The sequence below is a fragment of the Onychostruthus taczanowskii genome, unplaced genomic scaffold, assembly GCF_017590055.1.
Source record: "Onychostruthus taczanowskii isolate IOZ18803 unplaced genomic scaffold, ASM1759005v1 scaffold70, whole genome shotgun sequence".
In the NCBI taxonomy this organism is placed as follows: Eukaryota; Metazoa; Chordata; class Aves; order Passeriformes; family Passeridae; genus Onychostruthus; species Onychostruthus taczanowskii.
Window position 1 is genome coordinate 1,727,348 of NW_024504787.1, and position 24,241 is coordinate 1,751,588.

General features: G+C 42.8%; 1 protein-coding gene across 3 annotated transcripts in view; it reads left to right on the top strand.

Annotated features, from left to right (window-relative positions):
- Positions 1–16,948, top strand: part of KIAA1328 (KIAA1328 ortholog) — a 174,073-nt gene extending 157,125 nt beyond the window's left edge. For all 3 annotated transcript variants that reach the window (XM_041422071.1, XM_041422072.1, XM_041422073.1), the window contains one exon: positions 13,690–16,948. In XM_041422071.1, the coding sequence (XP_041278005.1) occupies positions 13,690–13,906 (217 nt within the window). In that variant the 3' untranslated portion in view covers positions 13,907–16,948. The remainder of the gene's footprint in view (positions 1–13,689) is intronic.
- Positions 16,949–24,241: the final 7,293 nt, after the last annotated feature.

Sequence of the window (24,241 nt, forward strand, 5' to 3'; positions counted from 1 at the left end):
GAGAAGCAAATGAGATAATGTTGTTTTCCTTTTACTCTGAGGCTTGTCAGCATCCCAGGAGAAACATCCTGAGCAAAGGGATTTTTCAGAAAATATGAATGCGACATCGGACCAGGCATTTCCTATTGTTGCAGGTTGTGAGATGTTTGTGAGCCCATTTCTCCTGCCTGTTGAGGTCTCTCTCTGTACACTTTCTGGCCTCACTCAGCCTAAAGTATATTCTGAAGAATATGGGAATAAGAGACTTAGCATCAGTTTCTTCAGCTGTTAAGAGCCCTGCCTTATTTTGTAGTGTATTAATGACCTTATGTAGTTTCTAACAGAATCATGGACTGTTCGCAGGTGTGTGGTTATCGAAAAGTAATCCTGCAGCAGCCGAGATCATCTTTGCTAGTTACTGCTGGGAATGAACAAACTAAAATTTCACTTCCCTGCCCATCTGTTCAGCAGCTGAAAGTAGGTAATTTATCTCAGTGGGACACCTACCACCTGTGTAAAGTTTTTGAAAGAGGTTGTTAGCGTGTGATGACTATAGCCAAGGGACACCGGGCCTGAGTGCCTCGTGCTCCGTGCCTCACTGCTGTTTTTTTCTGTAGGGTGCCTTGCAACCCAGTACTTGCACAGTGCCAGACCTGCTCGGTGGCTGTGTCCCTGTGAAGCTGACGGAGGCTGTGCCTGCTCTGCCACACGACCTGCTCTGGTGCCGGCGGCGTGCGGCTCCTCGCCAGCAGTGGCCCCTCTTTGACATGCTAAACCAGGCACCGCCAACACGCCGTATTTTTTACAGCTACTGTTTTATCTCAGTGGCTCCTCTTGAATTATGTATCCTCATCTTTGATGTATGAAATCTCAGCTGATTTAAATATTACCCCAGAGAGTTCAGCACACCTGGAAATGGAACAGAGTGACAGATAGTCCCAGTCTTTCCATGCTGGAGCACTGAGTGAGAAGTTTTACAGCAGTTGGGTATTGGAATACAATTTTTATGGGAGCGTTGTTTCCTCACATATGGTCTGCACCCAAGCAGTCAGTGCGTTGGGATGCCAAGTATTTGAGCTCAGTTGCAATGTTTGTTCTCAGGCAAATTGGAGGGAATTAGTTCATATAAAGAGCTGGTGCATAGGGAGAACATGGGCTGTTGTTCTGTTAGTTGCTGGGCACCAAATGTTTCTCTAAATAAGGTACCCAAAACTGTGTGTGCCTGTCACTGGGAGGTGAGCAGAACAGTGCAAGTGAATGCAAATCCGGCTGAAAAGCAGTTGCTATCTGATGTCAGGCTTCTGAGCATGGTATGAAGATAAAAAACCAACTGAGTATAAGCTACATATATAATGTCAGCAAGATACAGAAATCACTGTGTATATAAACCCTAAGCACTCCAGCCTATGAAGCATACTTCAGTTTCTTTTGTGTGTTGTGGTCACTCTGCTCCCTGCAGGAAATAGACCTAAGATGAAGTGCAAGAACCTATTCACCTCCCTCATGCCAGCATAGCTGACATAAAGGTGATGCGAGTTGCTATGTCATAGACAAAGTGATACTAGTTAAAAGGTGAGAACAAAAAGCAGAGCTCGTTTCTAGTGCAGTCTGGTCTAAAGCATGGTCTAAAGCTTGTCTTTTTGAAAGACAAGCTATATTCAGTCTTTGTATTTTGACTGTTGATATACCTTAAATTTAAATTCGTTTGGGTTTCTACCCAATTTCAACTTACTAGCTCCCCACCACACCTCACTATGTGGTTACTTCTGCCCTTTCTCTTTTTCTGCCTGTTCCCTACAGCAGCTTGTGCTGCTAGCACAAGCACGGTGTCTGTCATCATGGTCTTGCTTCCAGGGATCAGAGGCTGGGAGATATTTGCATTTACCTCTGGAGTGTAATTTGGACTGATGGGTTCTTATCAGGTTTGTGAAGTCCATCCATCCAATTGTCTGTTTCTGTTTTGAAGACCAAGCAACCATAAAGTTGAAAACAGTGTTGTATTTTTGGAATCTGAAATTTCAGACAATGCATTTATGAATTATTTATCAGGAATGTGTTTTCTGTAATGTGCAGCATAAAATGGAATGAATGCGTATCCGTACTTGCCCTGAACTCTCCAAAGTGCATGCTAATAAACAGAATGATAACCTACCATCACTTCTGCCCTGTAAGATTTACAGTGCAAGCACTTTTTTCTGTGGTTTAATTCAAGTCAGTTTGTTGAGTTAAAGCTCTAGTGTTTTGTTTTAAAGTACAGCTTGGTGAGTGATTTTCTATTACTTAAAGAAATCTAACTGCTTTTTCCCCCCTTCTTTCAACCAGAGTTACTGTCTAAATTTTTCTAGTCAAGTTGGCATTCAGCCACCCTAAATTATACTTTAATTCACAATTAGAAATGAAGTGGTAACCGTGCAGAGCAGCAAACCTTTCATTTAAGATGGCCATTATATAAGATCATGATTCTCCCAGATGATTAAGATATTGAAGAATAATTTAGATATCCTTAGGTTTTTAGCCATTTAGAAATGCTGGGTTTATTTAATTTTTTAAGCCTCCCTGAAACAGCTTTTTCCATAATGACAGTAATGCAGGACTCTATATTATCACAATGTTTACTTGTGTCTGAATTCTCTAATGCCAACTTGTTTTCACTGATATAGCTGACAGGGCAGAGATAATTAAGAAACAGAAGAATTTGAGTGCTAGATTTGCTATTACACACTCCATGCCACAGCAGAAGAAATTAAGCTGACAAGCAGGAGAGGAAGGATCATGCAGAACCACAAGAAGAATTGCTATTTAGGTACAGCAATTGACTGTATGTAAAATATTTAACCAGGATGGGGGGGATAAAAAGGAAAATAGAATGGTAAAATAAACTATTTCCAAGCATTCTGAGCCATCTTATTTCCAAGGTATAAAATAGAGAGCTTGCAATACGTAGTCACCCCAACACAAGAAATGACAGGGAAGAAAGCTAACCCCAGTGAAATGGTGGCAGAACTTCCATTGGCTTCCATAGGGTCACAGTTCCACCCCAATATATACTAAAAATTACTGCAGTCTGATTTTGCTCCTCTGCTCAGTGAGGTTTTAAATCTTGCACAGCTACTCACAGTTCTTGCCACAATGGTTAGAAAGTCAATGAAAACTCACAGTTCAGTAACTAAATGACAAGGTAAGAAACTTTGGAATCATAAAAAGGGTATAAATGCTTGACCTAAAACTATGCAGATTCCCAGTGACTGTAAGACTGAAGCAAAAAGTTGATTTATTATCTGGCAGGCTGGGAATTTGGACTGAGCTTGCGAAAAAGACAGGCTGCTAATCCATGTAAATGGTGATAGACTTAGCAAGCTGTATGTGGTGGGGTTCTTTTTCCCCTAAGCCATTTCCCTTAAAATTGTTTTGTAGTTTTTTTCATACCCACAAAGTTGTAGGGTGAGATAGTCCCAGGTTTGCTGAAAGTGTGCTACGAAGAAGAGATGAAAAGTGTAAAAGAAATCAAAACTGAGGAGCAGCATTGAGACTGGCAGAGAGGAGGTGCAGGACTATACCATGACTTACATATGCAACCCTTTGTCAGCGGCTTTAGTACATTAGAAAAGAAAAGGCACAATTTTGAAGATGATTCATTGAATTAGAGTTTGCTTTGAGGGGAAGGATGCTTGGGGACAAACTTGTGAGAGTAAAAAATTGAAAAGAAAGGCTGTTAAGGCAGGAGATGTAGGGGGGTGAAGTATGGCAGAAAAGATGATGACAGTTTCGTTTTGGCCCAGAACAATAAAGGGTGAAGATCTTGCTGAAGATGTGCTGTAATGATAGAGTGCTTAAAAGGAATAAAAGCTAAGCGTGCTCTGAAGTGCAAAGTTGTTATGTAACATCACAGCAGAATCAGGGCGCCAGGTGCTGTACATACACCAAGGTTCATTTTCTGATCTGAAGAGCTTTCAGACTTGATGACACAGAAACGGCTGTGTGGGAGTGGAGAGAAGGACAATGCAAACTGAGTGATTGCAGAAGGTGGTTGTTAAACTCTGTGGTAGTTACCTGGTTCTGTAATTTCTCTCTTTTGTACAAAAAACTTCATTCTAAATTATTCTTCTGTCACTGGAAGATCTGATTTAAAAGGTTTCTTTACTTCCCAGCACTCATGTTGTCGTTCACCCTCCCTCTTCCAGAATTATTACAACCTCAGTTATGCCAATTGAGCTGCAGCCATACCTTGAAAGAAACTATATGTGGTGTTTCTTATTCTTGTTTTTTAGTTAGTTAGTTAGTTATTATTTAACTACTAAAAACACACAGAGACAAAAACAATGAAGCACCACTTGGGATTGTGTTTGGCAGGTTGGCAACAGGGCAGCAGGGTCTGAATCCAATGGGGAAATAACAAAGTCTGAGTTACCAGCAGCAAAGAGGTAGGATAACTGGACTGGGAGCATTGAGATGGGAATGTGGAAAGGTAAGGAAAGCAGCTGTTGGTCTCTGACGAGCAGGTAAGTGAAAATGTCCTGCTTGTGTAGCAAGGAGGAATGAGAGCAGCAGTAACTCGTGTTTCAGTAATGACAGCTGCTTGGATGCAACCATAGGTGAAGCCAGGATGAAAACTGGGGGGGAAAAAAATCTCTTTATCAGCCCTGCCTTAGGGCTCAAGTTTTTTCAGATGTTGTTGCTGGATCTGGTGTCCTTTAGTGCACTGGCACTGACTGGTATGCAAACGGCCAGGGGCAAACCAGAGATCTCAGCCTCTTTCAAGTCCTCTTTAGCTCTTGTGTACCATGCTGGGGAGGGAGGCTCTTCCCAGAACACTGCCAAGCACAGCACATTTCAGTTAGCAGACGTGTTATTCAATTCTGCTGCTTCTGTCCAAATTCTCCTGTGGAAGGGCTGTTATCTCCGATGCTGCTTTCCCCACGATTTGGTGATAATTGTTAGTAACCCCAGAAAATGAGGCATTGAATTCACTGCTCTGCAGGACCTACAGGTAAGGGAGGGACCTGTGGAGTAAGGAAGCAGCAGCAGAAGGGCTGAACGTGCACACACAAGCATTGTGTGAGTGCTGGAGGGAGCTGATCTCTCTGTTTCTGTGCAGCCCCTCTAGGGGATATGGTGCTTATTTCTGGGTGATTGCTTACTGGATAAAAAATCGTCAAAGACGGAAGGAGAGTGGCAAAATCTGTTGCAATGCTGGAGGTATTGATTTATAAGAGAATATTTAAATACGTGTGGCTCAGATAAATGTTGACTGAGACTAGAGCAGAAAAAATGTTACATTGTTTAAATACTTAAGGTGTATTTGCATCAAAAAAAGGAGACTGATTTCTCAGTCTTCATTTTCAGATCATGACTGATCTTTACCCATAACTAATAGGGTGAAATTTGGAGGAAGAAAACCCTCTTTGCTTAGGTGACTATCAGAAAGATGTTCTTATTCATAGCACATAACTTCCCCTCCCACCAAACTCTGAAGCAAAAATTCATGGGACATTTGTGACACTTCCCATGCTATTCTGTTCTCCTTAATGGCATATGTTTCCCACTGGGCTTTGGCTTACCTCTTTTGACTGCGTGCTCTTTTGGAGAGAGGAGTGCTCTTACAAGTGGTACTAGAGTTGGTCCCCCTGATCCTGATCAAGGCCCTTTAGGTTATACCATGGCCCATAAATAAGTAATAATGGTAATGATAGCATGAGATATATTTGGCTGTGGAATGGCTTCCCAAGGAGAGTAGAGAGAGGCTGATTGTTAGCAACAAATGTGAGGAAGCACACTGTAGGGAGCAGTTCTGTCAGCAGGGAGAGGGCTGGATGGTCTAATAAGTCTTTTTCTTCTCTAGGTTATGATTCTGTGAATACTGCCTCGGAGAGCTCTCTAAAAGTCTCTGATAGTGTAAGCTCTCTATTACGTGGGTGTGGGTTTTACAGCACTCCAGGAGGCTCTTGCTGAGGACACTGTATAAATATATTCTGTTTCACATTGTATGATATATTTTAAATAAAAGGCTCAGATCTTTTTTTAATTGCTTTGAAATATTCTGCAGTCTGATCTTTTTCTTTAAGAACTAAGAAACTCTGAAATGCTTTTGGAAGATACAGACCTGTTGCAGATGAGAAGTATGTCTCCACCTGGATTTGTTTTAAATACATATATAATATTGTTAATTTAGCCTCCTCCTGTATCCCAACAGTGAAGTATCTGCTCTGAGTTCCAGTCTGTTTGAAAGTAAAATGGGAATCTCAGGCTGTCATAGTCCCTTTGTCTCTAATTCTCAATTTAATCTTGTTCATTCTCTTGAAGTTTCAGCCTCATGAAATGTCCTTCACTGTCGTGTGGTTTCTTTCAGTTTTGGTGTCTTGACATTCAGTACATTGGAATATCCCCTCAGGTTGTGTTTTGGTCACTGAAGGTGCAGTTCACACATGAAAGACAAGCTCCCTTATCCTGATGTGTGGCCTTTCAGGGAATGACTGCAAAATCAGCTTCTCTTTCTCAGCTTTCATTTCCTACTCACCCAGCCTCTAATGTTCATTGACATATTCATCTCAGGTTCCCTGGGCCAAGTAGCCTGCTGCTTAAGACTTGGATTCTTCTCACAGAGCAGGGAGAAAGAACCTGAGGTATCAGCACAGCCCTATGGATTTTCAAAAGGCTTTTGCCAAGATTCCACACCAAAGGTTGCTAAAGAAATCAAGTTTCTGTAGGATTAGAGGACAATTCCTTCTAGGGATTTATTGGTGGCTAAATGATAGCAAGCAAAGTGACTTAATTTTTTAGAGTTAGCAAAGGGATCCACCAGGAACTCACTGGGCTGCTTCTTCATCAGTGACCGGAGGGGGAAGCGAACAGCTAAATGTGCTAGGTGACCTAATAATTTCATGTGTTTCGATATTAAGTTCTTTCAGGTAGTCCACTAATATGTCAGTAGCAAACAACTCCAAAAAGGTGAATCAAAACAGAGTGAATGAAACTGTAATTTACCTGGGGAAGAGTCATCAACACCATGCCTACATGATATTGAACTCAGAGTATGTGGTTAGGATTTGTGGAGTTCAAACCTTTTTGGAATTTCTCAACTGCTTGTGGATATATAGGTCTTGCTGTACCCACTTTTGGATTCTGCTTGATCTTTGCCTCTCAAGAAAGCTGTAGTGGGAGCTGGGAAAGATGCACAGAAAAATTAATTTGATCAGCAGGATGAAGCAGTTTAAGGAGAGACCAAAAAGCAATGACTTTGGGTAGGAAAAGACTGAGAAAATTATCAGGGTTGCAAAATTGTGAAGGTGGTGGACAAATTGAATGTGCAGCTGTTTTTTTACCAGATTCCACCACATGAAAGAGACTTAACTGCAGTCAGTTCTTACGGCAAAACTAGCAAGATATTAAAACAGAAAACAGAAGTATGTCTGTCAACAGCAGTGAACTTCCTGAGCTTGCTGTCACAGGACACATTGGAAACTGCAGGTTGAAAGAACAGGCAAATTTATGGACAGTGGGTTGGTACACGGATGTTGAAAGCGCAAGCCATGGAGATAATTTCTCATCCATTATGCTGTAATTGTGGGTGCCAGACTAAAGATGGCCGGAAGTGCTCAGGACTCTGATTTGGGTTGAGCTCTTCCCTTCACGTGTAGAGCTTGGGTTAGCTCGGGTGTGGGTGATTAGCTGTTTCTTCCCTATAACCCCAGGTTGTATCACTAGTGTGGTGTCTTCATGTTTCAGGTAGTTTGACTGCTCCGGCCACTTCTTATGTGCGTCTGTTTTTTCTCTGCTTTTGTTTGCCCTGTTTGTTCCAGTCAAACAGTGATTTGATATTTGCTCCATCATAACAATAAACTGTTTAATTTTCTGTAAAATGGGTCTGTTCCCTACCCCTTGAATGTGGTTTTAGCTGTATTTAGCATTTGTAAAGTGCTTGGGGGCAGGCGGTGTTTTATGAATACAAAATAGTGTTAGGCTTTGTACTTAGGCACAATACTGTACCATAATTCAAAGGCAATTCATGTAACATTAGTAAATCACTTTGAACTTTATGTTGAAAATATAAGCAGTAGTATAAAAATAAACCTTTTTATTTCCTCTGGTATATACAGTTAAATAAAGTAAGCCTATACAGCTACAAAACTGTATTGCCAGTATGCTTTGTTGAAATGCCATTACCTTGCAAAGAGACATTCCTTGTGTTTCCTACGTGTTTATGGTTAAAGGATAAATTTTCAGAGACTGTAAATGAAAAGATGTCTCTAAATATAGTGATCAAATGTTATCTGACATTGCTTGTTTAAAGAAATATACATATATTTTACCGCCAGCGCATTTATGACTCTAATAAGTTTAGTTATTTTGTCTCATAAGGAGATTCCCACTCCTCCAAATATCAAACTTGTTGAAGTTTTGCTGGTTTTTTTTTCAGGAAGGAACAAATGGTATTAATAGCTAAATGGCACTGTATGATATGAAAATACAATAGTGTCGTTTAAAAATTGGACAGTGTGTGAGAAATATATTTTACTAGCAGTGGGAAATAGACAAACATTAAAAATTCATTGGCATATCCCAAATGTCTAAATAAATAAACACCACTATTCAGCCAGTTGAGGCAAGCAGGCCTTCAAGAGCACTGTTCTTTCTAATATCCAGCACAGTTATGTGTTCTGTGCATCACTCTTGCATAATCTGACCATTTTTTAGGTGCTGTGTGTTGTGGGACTGTCTGAGCGCTGATTGCCATGTAGGTTTTATCAGGAGGAATACCAAGTGGTTTCCGGTGATTTCTCACCAACCATCCTGGGCATAAGTGATCCTGTGATTCCCAGAGCATCAGCCGTATTTGTGTGTTTGTCATAAAAATGTGAAAGCCTTCCTCCCATTCAGTTTGGAAACATGGGACAAAGTAAGATTCACCTGTAGGCGTTCAGCGAGCTGTATTCCTGCTGCTTGAGCAGCTAAAAAGACACATTGTGGAAAGAGGGATTTGGGTCTGTGCCATCTTGTGTTTATTTTTGTTTTCCTTTTTAAAATGTGAATGGTTAATGATCTGTTTTGAATCATAATGGTTTATGTTTCCTGTTATCTTAGTGATAGACTACAAAACTCTTCTTACATTAAGAGTTTATAAACTCTACAAGATACTTATTTAATTAAGAGCCAATGCTGAAAGTTTCTAATAAAATTTGCAAAGGGGTTTTAGTGGCTGAGGAGACAAATTTCTAGCAGCCTGTTTAGTAATGCAGAGGAGATGAAGGGAATGCTTTCACAGCATTGTGCAGCGCTTGACCAGGGTGGATTTTCCTCTGACGCAACTGAACCAGCTCGATCCCAGTTGTACCAGAATTCCAGACTGAGCATCTCTGTGCTGCTCTGTGAGCTGTATTTGGAGTTTTATGTTCTACAGTAAAAGCAAAGCTGAAAGTTCTTCATTGAAGAGTTTCAAAGCTTACAGTCGTCTAGTCTCCCTAATCTCATCTCTATTCTCTTGCCTATGGCCCTGCCTTCCTTCTACTTTTACACTAGCTCTTAGTGGTCTGTCTCCTGATGAATTTTTTGGAGACTTTAGAAGATTTAGAAAGCTTTCACCAAACTTTTTCTGTCTAAATAGTTAGACTTCTAATGCAAACTTGTAGACCTTACAAATTTTTTTCTCCCATGATGAAACATGCAGACTTTCAAGCTCATTAAAGTTAGATGAAAAAGTATACATGGGAGAAGTGTCAAAAAAAGAGATTATTTTCCAGTCTGTTGCAAAGATGCTGTGAGAGACTGGGCTATTAATGATTAATGACTCATAACATTTGCCCATTTGTGGAGGTGCCAGGGTGCTTTGCGGAGGCCAGGTTTGCATCTCTCGAGGGAGGAGGTGAGTTTTTGGGTGTACACATGCTAGTCTGCATGAGACAGAAGAGGTGAACTATCACAGCCTGGATCCTGCAAGGCTTCTTCTTGCAATGCTAATTGCTCTTCCTTACCTAACTCGCCTTCCCCCCCAGGAAGATCTGATGCAGAGTTATTGGCTCAAATGAGAGGCAGTCCCTGAGAAGGGATCATAAATTACCAAAGACTCCCTAAGTGCCCCCAGACTCATTTCTGGGGCCTTCCACCAGAGGAATGAAAGTTCCCCCACCTCAGGGGAGGTACCTGGCATTCCCACCGAGCCTATTTTAACCCATTGGACTATGTGACATTTCATTCTAATCCACTCCAAGAGATCCATTAACAAGAACCTGGGTTACACTCCCCTTGCTCACTGACCTTCGAGCACACTGGCAAATGTACCAAAAAAGTGAGCACAGACTGAATTATCACCATCCTTAAAGGGACAGTTGTCCATGCCATTTTCCTTCTCTTGGGAGGGCAAAACCTATCAAAGAAAATGTGCGTAAGCACCAGCACTGATGGGACATTTGGTTGCTTGGTTGAACATCTATACATGAGGAATTACTGTATGTGGCTTAATGTACAATGCTGGTACTTCTGCAGAATGTTTGGAATTTTTTTCTCCTCTGGAAGCAGTAACAATACCAGGGGACCCTTGGCCATTAGTTTCCTTTAAGAGAGCATTCACTATTCACAAGCCAAGTTTGCCAAATCAGTTTTCCTGTTTGAAATGTTCTGACTCTTGGGTGGGTGATCCTGTAACTTTGACTTCACTGAAGCCATTAAGCATTGAATTAATAATAATAATACTAATACTACAGCGTGTTTTTACTTATTTTTTATTCAAGCCATGTAAAGAATACATACCCTGGTTTAGAGAAAGTTGGATTCAAGCATTCTGACTGTGTCTTTTTAAATATTAGGATGCAAATAAATGGTGAGAAAATTGTCTTTGCAAGTTTCAAACCATTCTAGGTGTACTCTGTTGCCTCCAGCCAGATGCTGTCTGATGTTACTTAGACGAACCTGGCAAACCATTATCCTGGGATTAAACACTAAATACCTGCAAGGAGCATTCTCTTTATCAGATAGTGCTCTGTTAGCAGAGTTCATTCACTTTATTGCATATATAACTATGGTGTCAAATAGACTGATTTACAACACCTGGTCTTTTACATAATCTTTGCTATTTGCTGTGCTTCTAATCTGCCAAATCATTTAGCCTTCCTGATAGCAGAAATGCTGTAAAACTTAGATAAACTTGCAGAAGAAATGAACTCGAAGGTACTGCTGAAATCTAGGGCCTGCACATTTTCTGTAAATGCACTGGCTGGTTTGGTTTCCCCTGCCTAATCTATGATTGCATGTGGCTGCTGGACAAATTGAAATTTTATGATAGCACTACCGTCAGAGGAGATAAGCATTTGTATGCTAGACTAGATTAATCTAAAAAGAGGTTTTAGGTGTGGCTAATGAAAGCAGTGTGTGTGTTAACTGGGTTTCTTTGGGGTTCAAACCATATGTGTGTATCTATATAGAGTCTAGTCTTAAACTTTCTCCATGTGAAAAATCTCATGTATCTGTGCGCTAGTTCTTGCTATCAGTGCAGCTCATTCCATTTTATGTTGGAGATATCTTTGAGGAGTTTCAATTTTTAAAAGGTACTTTCTGAATACTAGTACAAACAACAGACTTCTCTAAAATGATCTGGTTTGGCTACCCAAAACTCCACGTCCTTCTGAACTTTTTTGTTAGGGTAACTAAAAGACATCACATTTGCTTAGGGTTAGCCATGAACAAGATCCAATTGAAACAAGAACGATATTTTTTTCATTTTGAACCAATCCTTTTTTGCTACTTAGATCACAGAAAGACACGTAGACAAGCTTAAAATGTGGAAAAGAAATTTGCAAATTAGTTTTTTGATTGTGAGTGAGATTAAAGCTAACACACCTGCAGGAAAATAAAACAACCTGTAGTCAAACAGGAGAGAGCACTGCGAGGCAGTAGTGTCAGGTCAGACTGTATTAGAAATGACACTGACCATCAGATTGGAGGAAACAATAAAAATTGAAAGAAATAGCTTTTATAGCATAACTTCAGTAGTCACCATTAACATTGGTATTAACCCATCAGTGCCGCTGCTTTGAGCCGAGGGAGTGGTTATGTGTCTCAGACATAACAATGAGTTACCTCGTTATGGGCAAAGTAACTTGTCCTGTCAGGCGGTGGAATGGGTGGAATGGGTTCCCTAGGAAGGTGGTGGAGCCACCATCCCTGGTGGCTTTCAGGAAATGACCGCACGTGGCACCCGGTGCTCTGGTCTGGTTGGCAGGGCAGTGACCAGTCAAAGGCTGGACTCGATGGTCTTGAAAGTCCTTTCCAGTCTAAATGATTCTGTGACAGTGTTCTGATGATGGATGGGATGTAGCACTTCCTCATGGAGATAAAGAAGGGTGTTTTTCATGGCATTGCTAGTTCAGGGTAGGAAAACCTTTAACCTGCTGCTGCTGCTGCACAAGCCTGTTGGACAGCACACGTGGGGGTCTGCCTTTAGGAGGTACATGGGCCACTGCAAATCTCTCACATCTATAAACTACTGTAGATGTTTGTTCTTGAGGATTTTTTCATCCCATCTGAATTGAAAAACCTCCCCCAGCTGTCTTATTTGCTTAGTCTTTCTAGGTTCTTACAGTCACAAAAGTAAAGCAGAGGCTTTTCTCAAAGCAGAGAATAGCTTGAGGTGTTTCCTCACGCTGTAGATGAACTCTGCTTACAAGAGAGATACTGTATGGATCCAATCACCTGTGCTGATAGTTTCATTTGAGTGAATAATGTGAATAATGTTTTGTGCATGGAAGCCTTTGAATGTGTGAATCACTTCAGGGTTGGGAACATCAGGCAGGTTGGTGCTAACAACAGCGTGGAACAAAGGGACTTTTGGGTAGAACTCTAAGGTGATATCTCTTACATATCACTGAGAGATTGCTGGAGAACAGGCTCCCTAGGGAAGCACTGGAAATGGTATTGTTTAAGACATTTAAAATTGGACAGGAGGAAATATATTGTAATGATCAATCCTGTGCTGGTATTTAGATCAAGCCTTGTCTCCTGTGAATATTAATAGAAAGTCCCTGTCTCAAGTACCTGCCATTATTCAGTGAGCATTACCAGATCACATTGCCTTGCAACCTTCCCCCATATCTGTACTTGCACTTAAAGGACAGCCTGAGTGATGCTTAGCACCTTTGCCTTTTCTCTTGGTGCCTCAAGTGTTGATTTTGTATTGCCTTGCTTAGATTCTATTCCTTCAGTGCTTCCACCGGACAGACTCCATATAGTACACAAAGATTTACAGGAAGCACAGGTAGTTTGTGGTAATAATAATAAAGTCTCCTGCTGTTTTCAGATTCCTGAGAAACTAAATCAAGTGTAGAGGTCTATTAAAAAAAAAAAAAAAAAAAAAGTGCAGCATGTGTATAATTCACTTTACCATTACCGACGTGGGTCTGCCTTATTTGGTGTATTTGGCTGTCATCTCTTTGAGGTCTGTGTTCAGTCTCCAGAGTGCAACTAAGACATTATACGCCTCAAATGGAAAAGCTGATGTAACAGCCTCAAATAACCTGAGCTCCCATGCTTTGCTTGCCTCTTTTTCAGTACCTCTGTGTTGTCATTATTGACAGGAGTCCATACAGCAAAATTGGTTCTGTGCCGGTGGCCCCTGTCAAACAAGTATAGGTCTGGTCTGATTTATGGAGGCAGGAAAACTGGATTCAGTTCCTGCATGGTGCTGTGATCTTAACCGAGCTCTGTTTTCTTGGTGTGTTTCTGTAGGTACCAAGCCTCTCTTCTTGACCTGGTGGAGGCTATGAACCCAATGTCAGCTCCAGGACAGCTCTGCCGGGAGCCTTGTGACAGGAACAAACCTCACCCGCCCTGCTGTGCGAGCCACAGGCTGTCGTCCTCTTGGTGCCAGACCCCCTGCAGCCCCAGGAGCAGAGCAGATGAGCTGGAGGAGAGTCGGCTCCTTGAGGAGATCTTCTTCATTTGACACTACTCCTTGGTCTACACCTACTCTGAAATTATTTGAGTGATCACTGCTTGTTTTCTCTCTTCTAACACATAGCTAATTAGCATCCAGGTTCATTTTGGATTTAGTGATCATAATGCAAGTATGTTGTTGGGGTATGCCAATCAGAAAGTGTTAACATTTTTCGTAAACCTTTCACGTGCCAAGTAATCAATTTACAATAGCATTTTTTAAAATCTACAACATTTTCTAATACATTGAAGTCACAGTTTTGCCAGCCTTATATCGGAAGTATATTTCATTATTGATTTTTTTGGCTCTAAAGCAGTTTGCAAGAACTGCCTAACATTCAACAACCAGCGTGTTCAAAGTAGGTTATTTTCTAATTAAACAAGTCTGTTTAAAACTGGCATATTATAAAGGTACAAGCACTTTAGTACTTTTTCACTGATTTTATGATCTACTTTTTCCTTCAACATTCTGATATTTAACAACTGAGTTTTTAGGGGATATATTGTGAGCTCAACTCTACAGTGTCTGATAATGTTAATAGATGATGTTGCAGGTTGATGTACTGGGCACGGGTTTGAATTATGTTCCTCTTTAAATCAGTGCTATTTGACAGAGTTTATGTGCTGGGTAATGTAACCCTGAAACAGCAGAACAGAATCAGACATTGTAGAGATCCAAAACCTATTTGATGTACTTTTCAAGATGAAATACATAGTAGTGCTAGTATAAGAGCAGTCTTAAGACATTTTCACTAACTTGCACTATTTTGATCCTGCATCCAGGCTCCATTGTAAATAAGACAAATCAGTAATTATTTCCACTAGCAGCTCACAATGCACACTTTCCTGCCAGCTTTAATTATTCATGCTGTATCTATTTCAGTTTATTTAAATGCATTTCCATCTACTGCATGTACTTGGTTATTTAAAGAAATGTGCCGAATTGGTAAAAATGACTGCACATTACAGGATTAATGGTCATTTTCTCCACAATGCAGTGTTCATATTTTATTGTAACAGTAGCCACCGGCATGTGTTCCTAGAAATATGAGACTAAAATACTCATTTTGCACAGTAAAATTGCAGCAAGGGAAAGGTAGAATTGATCCAGTATGGGCAAGTTCTAGGCCATTTGCTCCCAAACACCACTTCATGGGCCAGTACTGCTTTTCAGACAGTCTCTTTAGGCAACCCTGCTTATCTTAATGGCTGGGTTGAGTTGCTGTACTGATGCTTGGGGTATGGCTGCTGCCTGCCTCCCCATGCTGCTCCTGTGCAACATGTGATGGGATCTCAGACGAGAGCACTGCAGCCCCTGGCAGCACTGTGCTCCATCAGTGGAACAAAAGGAGAGTGAAGGGGAAGAAGAACCTCAGGTTACTCTGGGCTGCTTCACTCAGGCCCAGTCCTAATCACAAATTAGGTGATATCCTTTCTGTGCATCCCAGCTGAATTTTCAAAGCTGCTTGGAGGAGTTTAAAGGAGGAAAGCAGCATTGCTGAATCAGAAAATTACTGCTGTGGAAAGTCCCTGCATGGTCTGTCCTGCTTTCAGTGAGGTATTACAGTTTTCTGGAATATATCCATCTGCTGTTGAATGTCCCTCTTGTTCTACTCCCTGAGCCTGTGAAGGCCCAGGATTCTGCTAAGAGCCCCAAAGATGTATTCAGTGCCCTGGTCCAAGTAGAGTAGATGGGAACATAAGTTTTCTTATTCTGCTGGCTGAGTAGTCTGCTGCTTAAAGAGGGCAGGGAAAAGGAGGAGAAAGAAGAGAAAAATATACAAGGACCAGCAGGAAATTTGGGGATAACCGTCACATAGATCTAGAGTTTGGGTTTGTTTCATGGTGTTTTTTTAGCTTTGTTGGTGGTTTTTTTTTAAGTGTTGGCATTTGTAGAGAAACAGTTCTCTGATTTCAGTCCAATTGCTTCTTGTCTCTTTTCCAGTTTGACTGAAACTTTAATTGCCTTTTCTGATAAATGCTAACTGACCTTTCAAAGCAGCAAAAAATACATGTATATTTCTTGAAAGGTGCCTTTGTGTTGAGAACACTCCATGGGAGCATTCTGTTCTTTGATTATTTTGTGGGTGCCAATATTTAACTGCTTTGGGATTTCCTATGATCACTTAAAAAATTCTAATTCTGAAGGTGACTTTTGGCTTGGATCTATATTTTTTGTTTGTAGCTCTTTTTAAAAGGACATTGTCAGGGTTGGGGGCTCTATGCTGAAGGTGCTGTCAGTCAGACCTATACAGGGGGCACACCTTTGTGAATCCAAATTTTCTAGTAAAATATGGCTGAAACGCCTGATGGGTGAAGAGCTGTATGCTTTAACTCTCTGTGAGATGTGGACAAATGAAACAAAAGCTATTAATTTCATAGACCCTGTGGAAAGTAATTTTTTATAATGCTGGCTCTTGTTCTAGTTATCAGCAGTACATTAGGAATAGTGTTTAGCAGTCAGTGCAAGCAAAGATATTTCGCCATGAGGCACTACAAAGTTAAGTTATTAAAACATTTATAGCCTTAGAAAAAAAAATCAATGATTGTCAAATAGGAAAGGACAAAATCAGTAGTTGGTACTGGGAGGGGAATTGTTTTCCATCTGCTAAAACAGTAGAGGAAATGCAAAAATTAAACTATCAAAAGCAATGACGTGACAGTGTCCTTTTGAGCTTGAGCTTCTATATTGGGAGCTGCTGCTGGGATGTTGGTCCAGCACAGACTGTTTGTCCAGAGTGTTCCCAGTGAATATCCTTCAGCTACACATCAGGCTGTGTTTTCCATGAGGCTTTGTGGAGTAACATGACTGCTGCTAAGGCTCCTACCCACGCCTTCAGTTTGTGTCCTTCCCATGTGGTTTGTGCACACACACTTGCTGGCTGTTTGTGTAGTTATTGCTTTTGTGCACCTTGCACATCACTGTAATAATCTGTAATAATCACACCCTTTTCATTTCTAGCCTTTCCAGTCTTGCTGTTGAATCCCATCTCGAGCACGTATTTCTATGTGTATGTGAGGTCTTAATCTAATAAATTATCTGGGGGTTTAATTTATTCTTCCAGACTTTTATTTGGCTTATCTTCTGATTTTTGTCCAGCTCAGCTGTCAATATTGCCATTGACAATGTGTTCCACTTCCCACAGCATCACATCATATTATGTTGTGAGTCTCCAGTTTGCTAAGATACATGAAGAATTTGTTTTAAGCCTTCTCTTCCTCTCCAAGACATGGGTGTTACTGTGAAAGGAGCAAGGCCTCCTTTGGTGCATGAAATATGAGAGAGGTCTCAAAATAGAAAGGAGAAGAGAATTGAAGAGCCAGCAGCATGTTTTGGGACAAAAAAGTGAATTAAGGAGTAAGGAAGAAAGGATGGAGGTGAAGGCAAGAAAGGACAAAGATGCAAGGCAGATAACTGTACCAAAAGTGGAGATGAAGTGGGAGTGAGCCAGAGGACAGGGACGAGTTGTTAAACTAGAATAAGCTGGTGAAGGACAATTGTGTGCTTGTATCTTAAAGTGAGAAATGTTTTCAAATACTGGTTCCCATAAGACCCTTATGACTCCTCACCCTTTTCCAAATCATGTTCCTGCATTTAAGGAGCTACTGTCCAAGGTGTGCTTGGCAAATGAGGGAAAGAAGGAAATTACCTTGACCTAACTTTAGCACCTCCCCTTTAGAGCATCTGGACAGGGAGGCCAAAGCACATGGAGAGCAACTGTGCAGAACCCAGGTATAACCCAGGGCATGGACTGAACTTAATTGCTTAAAAGGGATGGTGACTTAGATGGCAGAAGAAAAGGAGACTGGAGAGCAAAAATCAGAATAAACAAATAAAATTTGCAGTGATCCAATGAGCTGTGGAGGTTTGTGTTAAGGAAGGAGAGAAATGAGCTTAGCTGCACTTCAGAGAGATTGAGCCTGAGATATCCAAAAGACAGCCCTTGAAAGTGCATGTGAGCCTGGGATTAAACTCTAGAAGTTGCAACAGAGACTTTCTCCAATATGACCTGCAGGCTGTGTTTGAATTTGTACCATCTGTGGGGGAGAGAGCACAGCCTGGTTAGTTAGAAACCTCCTTTTTCACTGTTACTAAATTTATGAAATTGTGTGCTAATTAGTGTATGATTTATAAATTTACATAACTGCATGCTACATAAGACAACACAGAATATTGAATGAGGTGATTTAAACCAGCAGAAGCAATGTAGTCTGCTCTGACTGGGTGGCTTTCCTCTGGAAAAAGCCTCTCCTGATCCAGACCTGCTCCCTGCATCATTGGAAAGCTTGTCTGCTCACAGTGACAATAAATGTTTTACAATATTGTGATTCCATGTAGCTGAGAGACATCTAGCTCGAGCATCTCTGGCATAGCTGTGCAGCAGAGCTTTCGTGGTGACCCCTGACTAGGGTATCTGAAAGCAGAATTCAGCTAAAAAACAGCAAGAAATCCAACTTGGCCTGGCCACTGTTGGTGCTTGAGGACTCCTGCATTTAATGGGGGGTGGAAGAGCATCCCAGCTGCAGGAAAAGGAAGGTCTGGGGGGGAACTGGATTTGTTTCCCAGCTCCAGGGAAGGCAATTTGCCTCCCTCCACAGCATGCTGTGGGTTCTGTGCTGAACTGTGTTTAGCACCACATCTCAGAGGGGCTGTGACCTATATCAGTGCCCACGGCAGAAGGCACTGGAGGTATCCACCAGAATATGTCTGCGAACTGTAATCTGTAAGAGCAGAAACATATGGGCCAGACATTCTTATTGAACAGAAGCTGAAGCTCGCAGGCTTCATGTATTCTGAGGCTTGAAGGGAGGCTTCTAGGCATTGGGGAGCTAAACCGGGGAAACTCAGATGTCACTTAGAGGTGAGGTCCTGACATATATAAGGTGAGAGATGCCCAAGTGGTCCCAGCAGATGACCTACTCCACAAGCTGCAGTGAGAGCCTCGTTTCCTTGATTCAGGATTCATCCTGAGTATGTAAAACAAAATAATTTTCACCCAGAGCATGCAATAACCAGTGTGAGTTCATTCTTTCTGGTCTCCTGTCTGCAGACAAGAGGAAAGTGAAAAGCTGAAAAAAGGTATATTTCCTGGTGCTTACTGGCAACTACTTTAAAACCTTGAAGCATGGGTTTGATTAAAGCACTTGTCCAAACACAAAGTGTTGAGTATTGTGAGCATTAAGAACAGAGTGGGAACTCCTGTCCTCACCTACACCTGATAATGAAGGAAAGCACAAGATGAATTCACAGTCACAAAATCTATTTCATTCTTGAATTAGAGATGACTGTGAGAAAGTTGCATTGAAATTTATTAAAAGTGCCTTGGCAAAATCTTCCGGCATGCAATTATTCTTGCTGCTACAAAACTGCCTTATTTTGAGGCTGAGGTTATCTACCTGAATTTCCAGCTGCTGGACTTTGTTGTGCCTCTAGAAGCAGGATAACAAAATTGACATGTTGCCAGACTGAGTACCCCAAAGGGAGTGATAAACTCCTGGTCAAGTCTTCTCTTTGTTGACATGACCTTGAGTCCTAATGTCTTTTTCAGCCTCTGGATGATTTGGAGAGTGTTTCCAAACTTTGTCTAGCATTTATGCATCTTGAAAGGTTTACACTTGAGCAGGATACCCAGTTCCAGTTCTGCTGATGTGAAATGGTGACAGTGTGGCCTCACTTCTGTACACCCTTTCCTTTTTACCACTTTCAGAAGTTTGGTTTGTTTTTGGTTTTTTTTTTTTGGTTTTTTTTTTGAATGTATTGGGCTGAGTACCAGGTCTGGTTGCATTTTGGATCATAGTTTTGTTTCCTGAAGCAGGAATTGTGTAAGAAGTGAAACCAGGAGGCCCTGCTAAATTTAGAAGAGTTGAGGAGGAAAGAATAACATGAAGTAGAAATAACAGGCAGGAAAGAAAAAGATTGCAGGATTCAGTTTGGGACAGAGCATGAACTTGTGGGTGCAGAACCTGTGAACTCAATCACCTTGATAACAATCTGCCAGACACATTCTTGATGGGATGGGGGAGGCCCAGACAACACAAACTCTCAGAAGGAGAAGAGTGAGCAAAGCACAAGGCAGTGATAGCAACAAAAACAGACGAGAAGACTTTTGAGCTGCAGGTGAGGAGACAATGACATCTCTGAATTGCTGAGGAAATGGCTCCTTGTCAGTGGAGCTGGTGCCCCTCTATTTGCACTTGTGCCTTCAGCACAGGGATCTCATTACCAGAGTGCTTACTGGCAGATTGGAGAGATTGCAGTGAGGAGTAATAAAAATGATCAGGGACTGCTATAATTGACATAATGAGGAAACAAGATGAGAAGAGTCAGATATTTATAGCATGGGTGAGAGAGACAATTAAAAGGTGGGGTGGGAGATGGACTGGATGACCTGAAAGCCATATCTGCTTCTAATAACTCCTTGTCTCTCCTCTGCCGAACAGAGGACTTGAATTTACCCAGACTGTCAATCTGACTCTTAACAGCCCTAACTTCCTATGTTGAAAAGCTCAGGTGGGTGTACTCTGGCTGTATTGGCACTGTCAGGATGTCACTGGTGCTGTACTTTGTTTAAAAAAGTAGTCATCACCCATGTTGTGGAAAAAAATTGACATGCTGACAGTAAAGAGAAAAAAATTAGGCCTTCATAAAGTAAAAAGCCATAGAAAACCTTGCTGAGGGAAGGGGCTGCCTGGGAAGGGCTTCTTAGTTGTTCAGCTGATGATGCCGAGCTCTTTCTGCTGCCTGGAGGGTGGCCTGTGGAGAAGGAAGGTCCTTGGGGAGGGAGAAGATGTGAGACATTTTCTCTGTGAGCTGGCACCCAGCTGTGCATGCAGCTGAACAGAACCGCTGCTCTCCAGGATGCACAGATGTGCACGGGATGTTGTCTCCAACAGCTGCTGAGCTCCACAGACAGCTCTTGGAGCAAGTTCTGGGCCAGACAAAAGCCTGCCAGTCCCACTGATGGCTACAGCCCCATGTAGCCCATTGCTTCCCTTCCCAGTTCATCCATGTGTGTTCCTGCACTGGGGCCAGGGTCAGTGTCCAGGCAGTTTTATGGCCCCGTGTTTGCTCTAGGCTTGGGAGGCTGCAGCAGCATTGGAGGCAGCCAAGCTGGAGACATCTCAGCTCCTGGGCTGCAGTCAAATTAAAACACTGCTATGGAAAACAACAGGGCTGTGTCTGTTGGAGGCACTTTGGGGAAATATCAGAGCGGTGCTTGTTGAGTCTGATGCCGGAGTAGCTGCTCTGTTTTAATGATACCTGTGTGCAAAGGCCACAGCTGCTGTCATCCATTTCACATTAGTCTGACTTTCACAGAGCAGACATAGCCTAGGGTGGTGGAAAGGAGAGAAAGGTGACCAAGAAAAGAGAAAGAAAAAAAAAAAAAACATTCATTTTTCACCGATTTTTCCATCCCTCTGAGCTGTGATACCAGTCTGTGGCTGAGCAACAGTAATCTTATCCAGCGTACTGTTGATTTAAGCCTCTTGGATTTATATAACTTTGGAAATGGTAAACTATATTAATTTGCTGTGTTTTCAAGGGAAAGTTATTTATTGAGAGACATTTTTAACTCAAGTGCCAGGAGCCTTAAATCATTATAATAAATTCATGCTATTCAGGGTTTCTTACATTGTAATAAATTTGTTTTAAACATGAATGAGGAGATCCATGATTTCTTTAATATACTGTTATGTATTTCCTTTCAAAATGACACAGCTCACTATATCAAGGGGGAGAATAATAGTGAGAGATTTACAGCACTTAAGAATAACACAGCCTGGGAATGTGACATGTGAACCAACAGGGGGAGGGGGGCTGGAAGCTGCAGGGAGCCCCCGGTGGCCCTGCCCAGGGTTAAACAGCAGCAACGGGTCAAAATCAGTCAGTGAAACCACAGCTGGGTGGGAGGCTCCCTGCAGGGTGGGAATCGCAACACAGAAGCACTGTCTTCCCATTTTAATGTGCAACAAGCACCTGAAAGGTGACAAGGATCGTCTGCCATGACCTGGGAGGGTGACTGCCCAACAGCCTGACTGGCATGCGACCTGAGCCAGATGTTTCCTTGCTCCCTTTCACCAGGCACTCATCCCCTCTGGCTGTGCTGGTGTGTGGGGAGCAGCCCCCTCAGCAGTGGCCAGTGGCCCTGGAGTGTGGCGAGGAGGCACCAGGTAAGCACTCGGATAAATTCCAGTCTCTGTTCTTAATCCCTGACCCCCCCATTAAACCCCTGCTGACCCTTGTGCTCCGTGTTGCATACATGGACAGCTGTGAGCGCAGGACAATAAAACTTGCAGCTGGCTTTACATCAAGTCCTCGGAGCTTCACAGGGAGGAGGAGCTGGCACAGACACAGCCTCGGTGGCATCAGCATCCGAGGGCTGGGACAAGCCCACTTTGGCAGCACAGCTCTGGCTTTTTTGGGAAGCAGAGCCCCTGTGCCTCATGCAACATCTGCTGAACTTTTGTCCCAGCTTCATCTCATCCTGGAGTGCGGCAGAAACGAGATCTCATGTTTGTGGTGACCTTGGGATTGGGGTTGACCGGGGCAAAGCATCACAGTGCCCAAACTACAAAGGCCAAATTGGTTTCCTGGTGTCTAATGAGACCAGTTACCCCTCGAGATACCTAAAAACCTTCCAGCTCCTCAAGGCACAGCCTTGCTGTATAGACTTGAGGAGCTGTCCTGTCATGATGTGAAATTCTGCCCCTCTGCATGCCTGTGCACGGAGCCAAGAGCACTTTCCTGGCTCTGAAGGGCTAGTAGGTCTTCTAATAGGTGTTGTGGCTGCAGCAGAGGGTATTAAATTTAATAGTTCCTGGGGGAAGGAGATGGTCCTGCTGCTGCTCCTCACCTGGCTGCAGGTGAGGTGCAGGACACTGAGGACTTCAGGGAGGGGGCTGGTGGTGCCCTGAGGATGTCTGGGCTGCTGGCATCGTGGGGCTGGACAGCTCAGGAAAGGGGAGGAGGGGACAGGGGAGGGACTCCCGTGCTCAGAGAAGTGATGGCAGCACCTCATCTGTCAGCGCAGAAAAATGTCTGGCTAATAAACTTGCCAAACGTCCCTAATAAAGGGCTGGATGTGTTATCATGTAGAATGGTTTTATAGGGGACAGCCATAAAACGTGCACATTGCCCTTTAAAATGCCAGGACAAGGATTGATTCCAGTAGGGCGGAGGGAGAGGAGGAGGGGAAATGAGGCTAATTGGAAAAGGGGGATAAATCCAGGGGCTCATTTCCCTTCCGTGGGTCCCCAGGATGTCAAGGAGTAGTAACAAAGTGGGATTCACTGCCTTATAGGCTGTGCCCGAGCCTGGGCTTCTCTGCTGCATCCCCACAACTCTGTGTAGTGCTGGGGCCTCCTTTCTGGCATCTGCTCCTGCTGCAGGACTCCTGCTCCTCCGGACACCCAGCCCAGGGAAAGCTGTGGAGATGTCTCCATCAGCCTCCTCCTCATCTGTGCTTCTCATTTTAATCCCTGGAGTCCAACACCCGTTTCCTCCTCTTGCTGCTTCTGGTAGCTGTGCCCTGCCTGCCCAGCGGTCCCATCACCAGCTCGTCTCTCCCTCTCCTTCCTGGTGCTTTCAGCTCCCCTCTGTGTGGTGCTGAGAGGTGAAACGAGAGGCTGGGTCAGCAGCTTTGTGTCCCCTGTTCCACAGACAGGGCACAGCCTGTCCTGGGCATGCAGGTGTGTGTCTGTGCTTTGAGCTCTGCTTGAATAAACAGGAGAGAGGAAGCTGGAGGGAGGCCCAGGGTGTGTTTAGTAGCAATCAATAAATATATTGTACTCCAGCTCACTTTTAATGCTGCAGAAAACAGGCAGTGATTTCACTTAATAAATGTAGACAGTATTGCAGAGCTACAAGAGCATCTATCGTGTAGCACAGAATTTCTGCACCACTGGGCTGCTTGTGACCACTGCCCAGTACTGTCCACAGCTGAGGCCCATCAGCTGCCATGGGCACAGGGGCCAGCCTCTGCTTTTTCATTTTCTTCTCTCAATTTCCCTGGACAGAGACACTTGGCAGCCAAACCTCTATGAGATCTGGTGGAGGGAGAAATAAAAACCCCCCAATCTCCTCAAAGTCACTGAAAACCTTGTGTATTTCACCACTGGGTGGAAGGTGGGCAGGTACTGGAGAGATGGAAAGAGACAGGAAAAGCCAGATTTTTTGTTGGCCAGGACTGCTTCAAAGAAATTTGTCAGTGTGCATTTGTTGGTATGTGCCAGATCTCACTTTTCTGCCCACTCTGTGCATGTGGCACTGCCAGATTTCAAATTTGCTGAGTTCCTGGCAATCCCCATTGGAGCTGGAGGTGACACCCCTGGGAGGGAGGTGGTG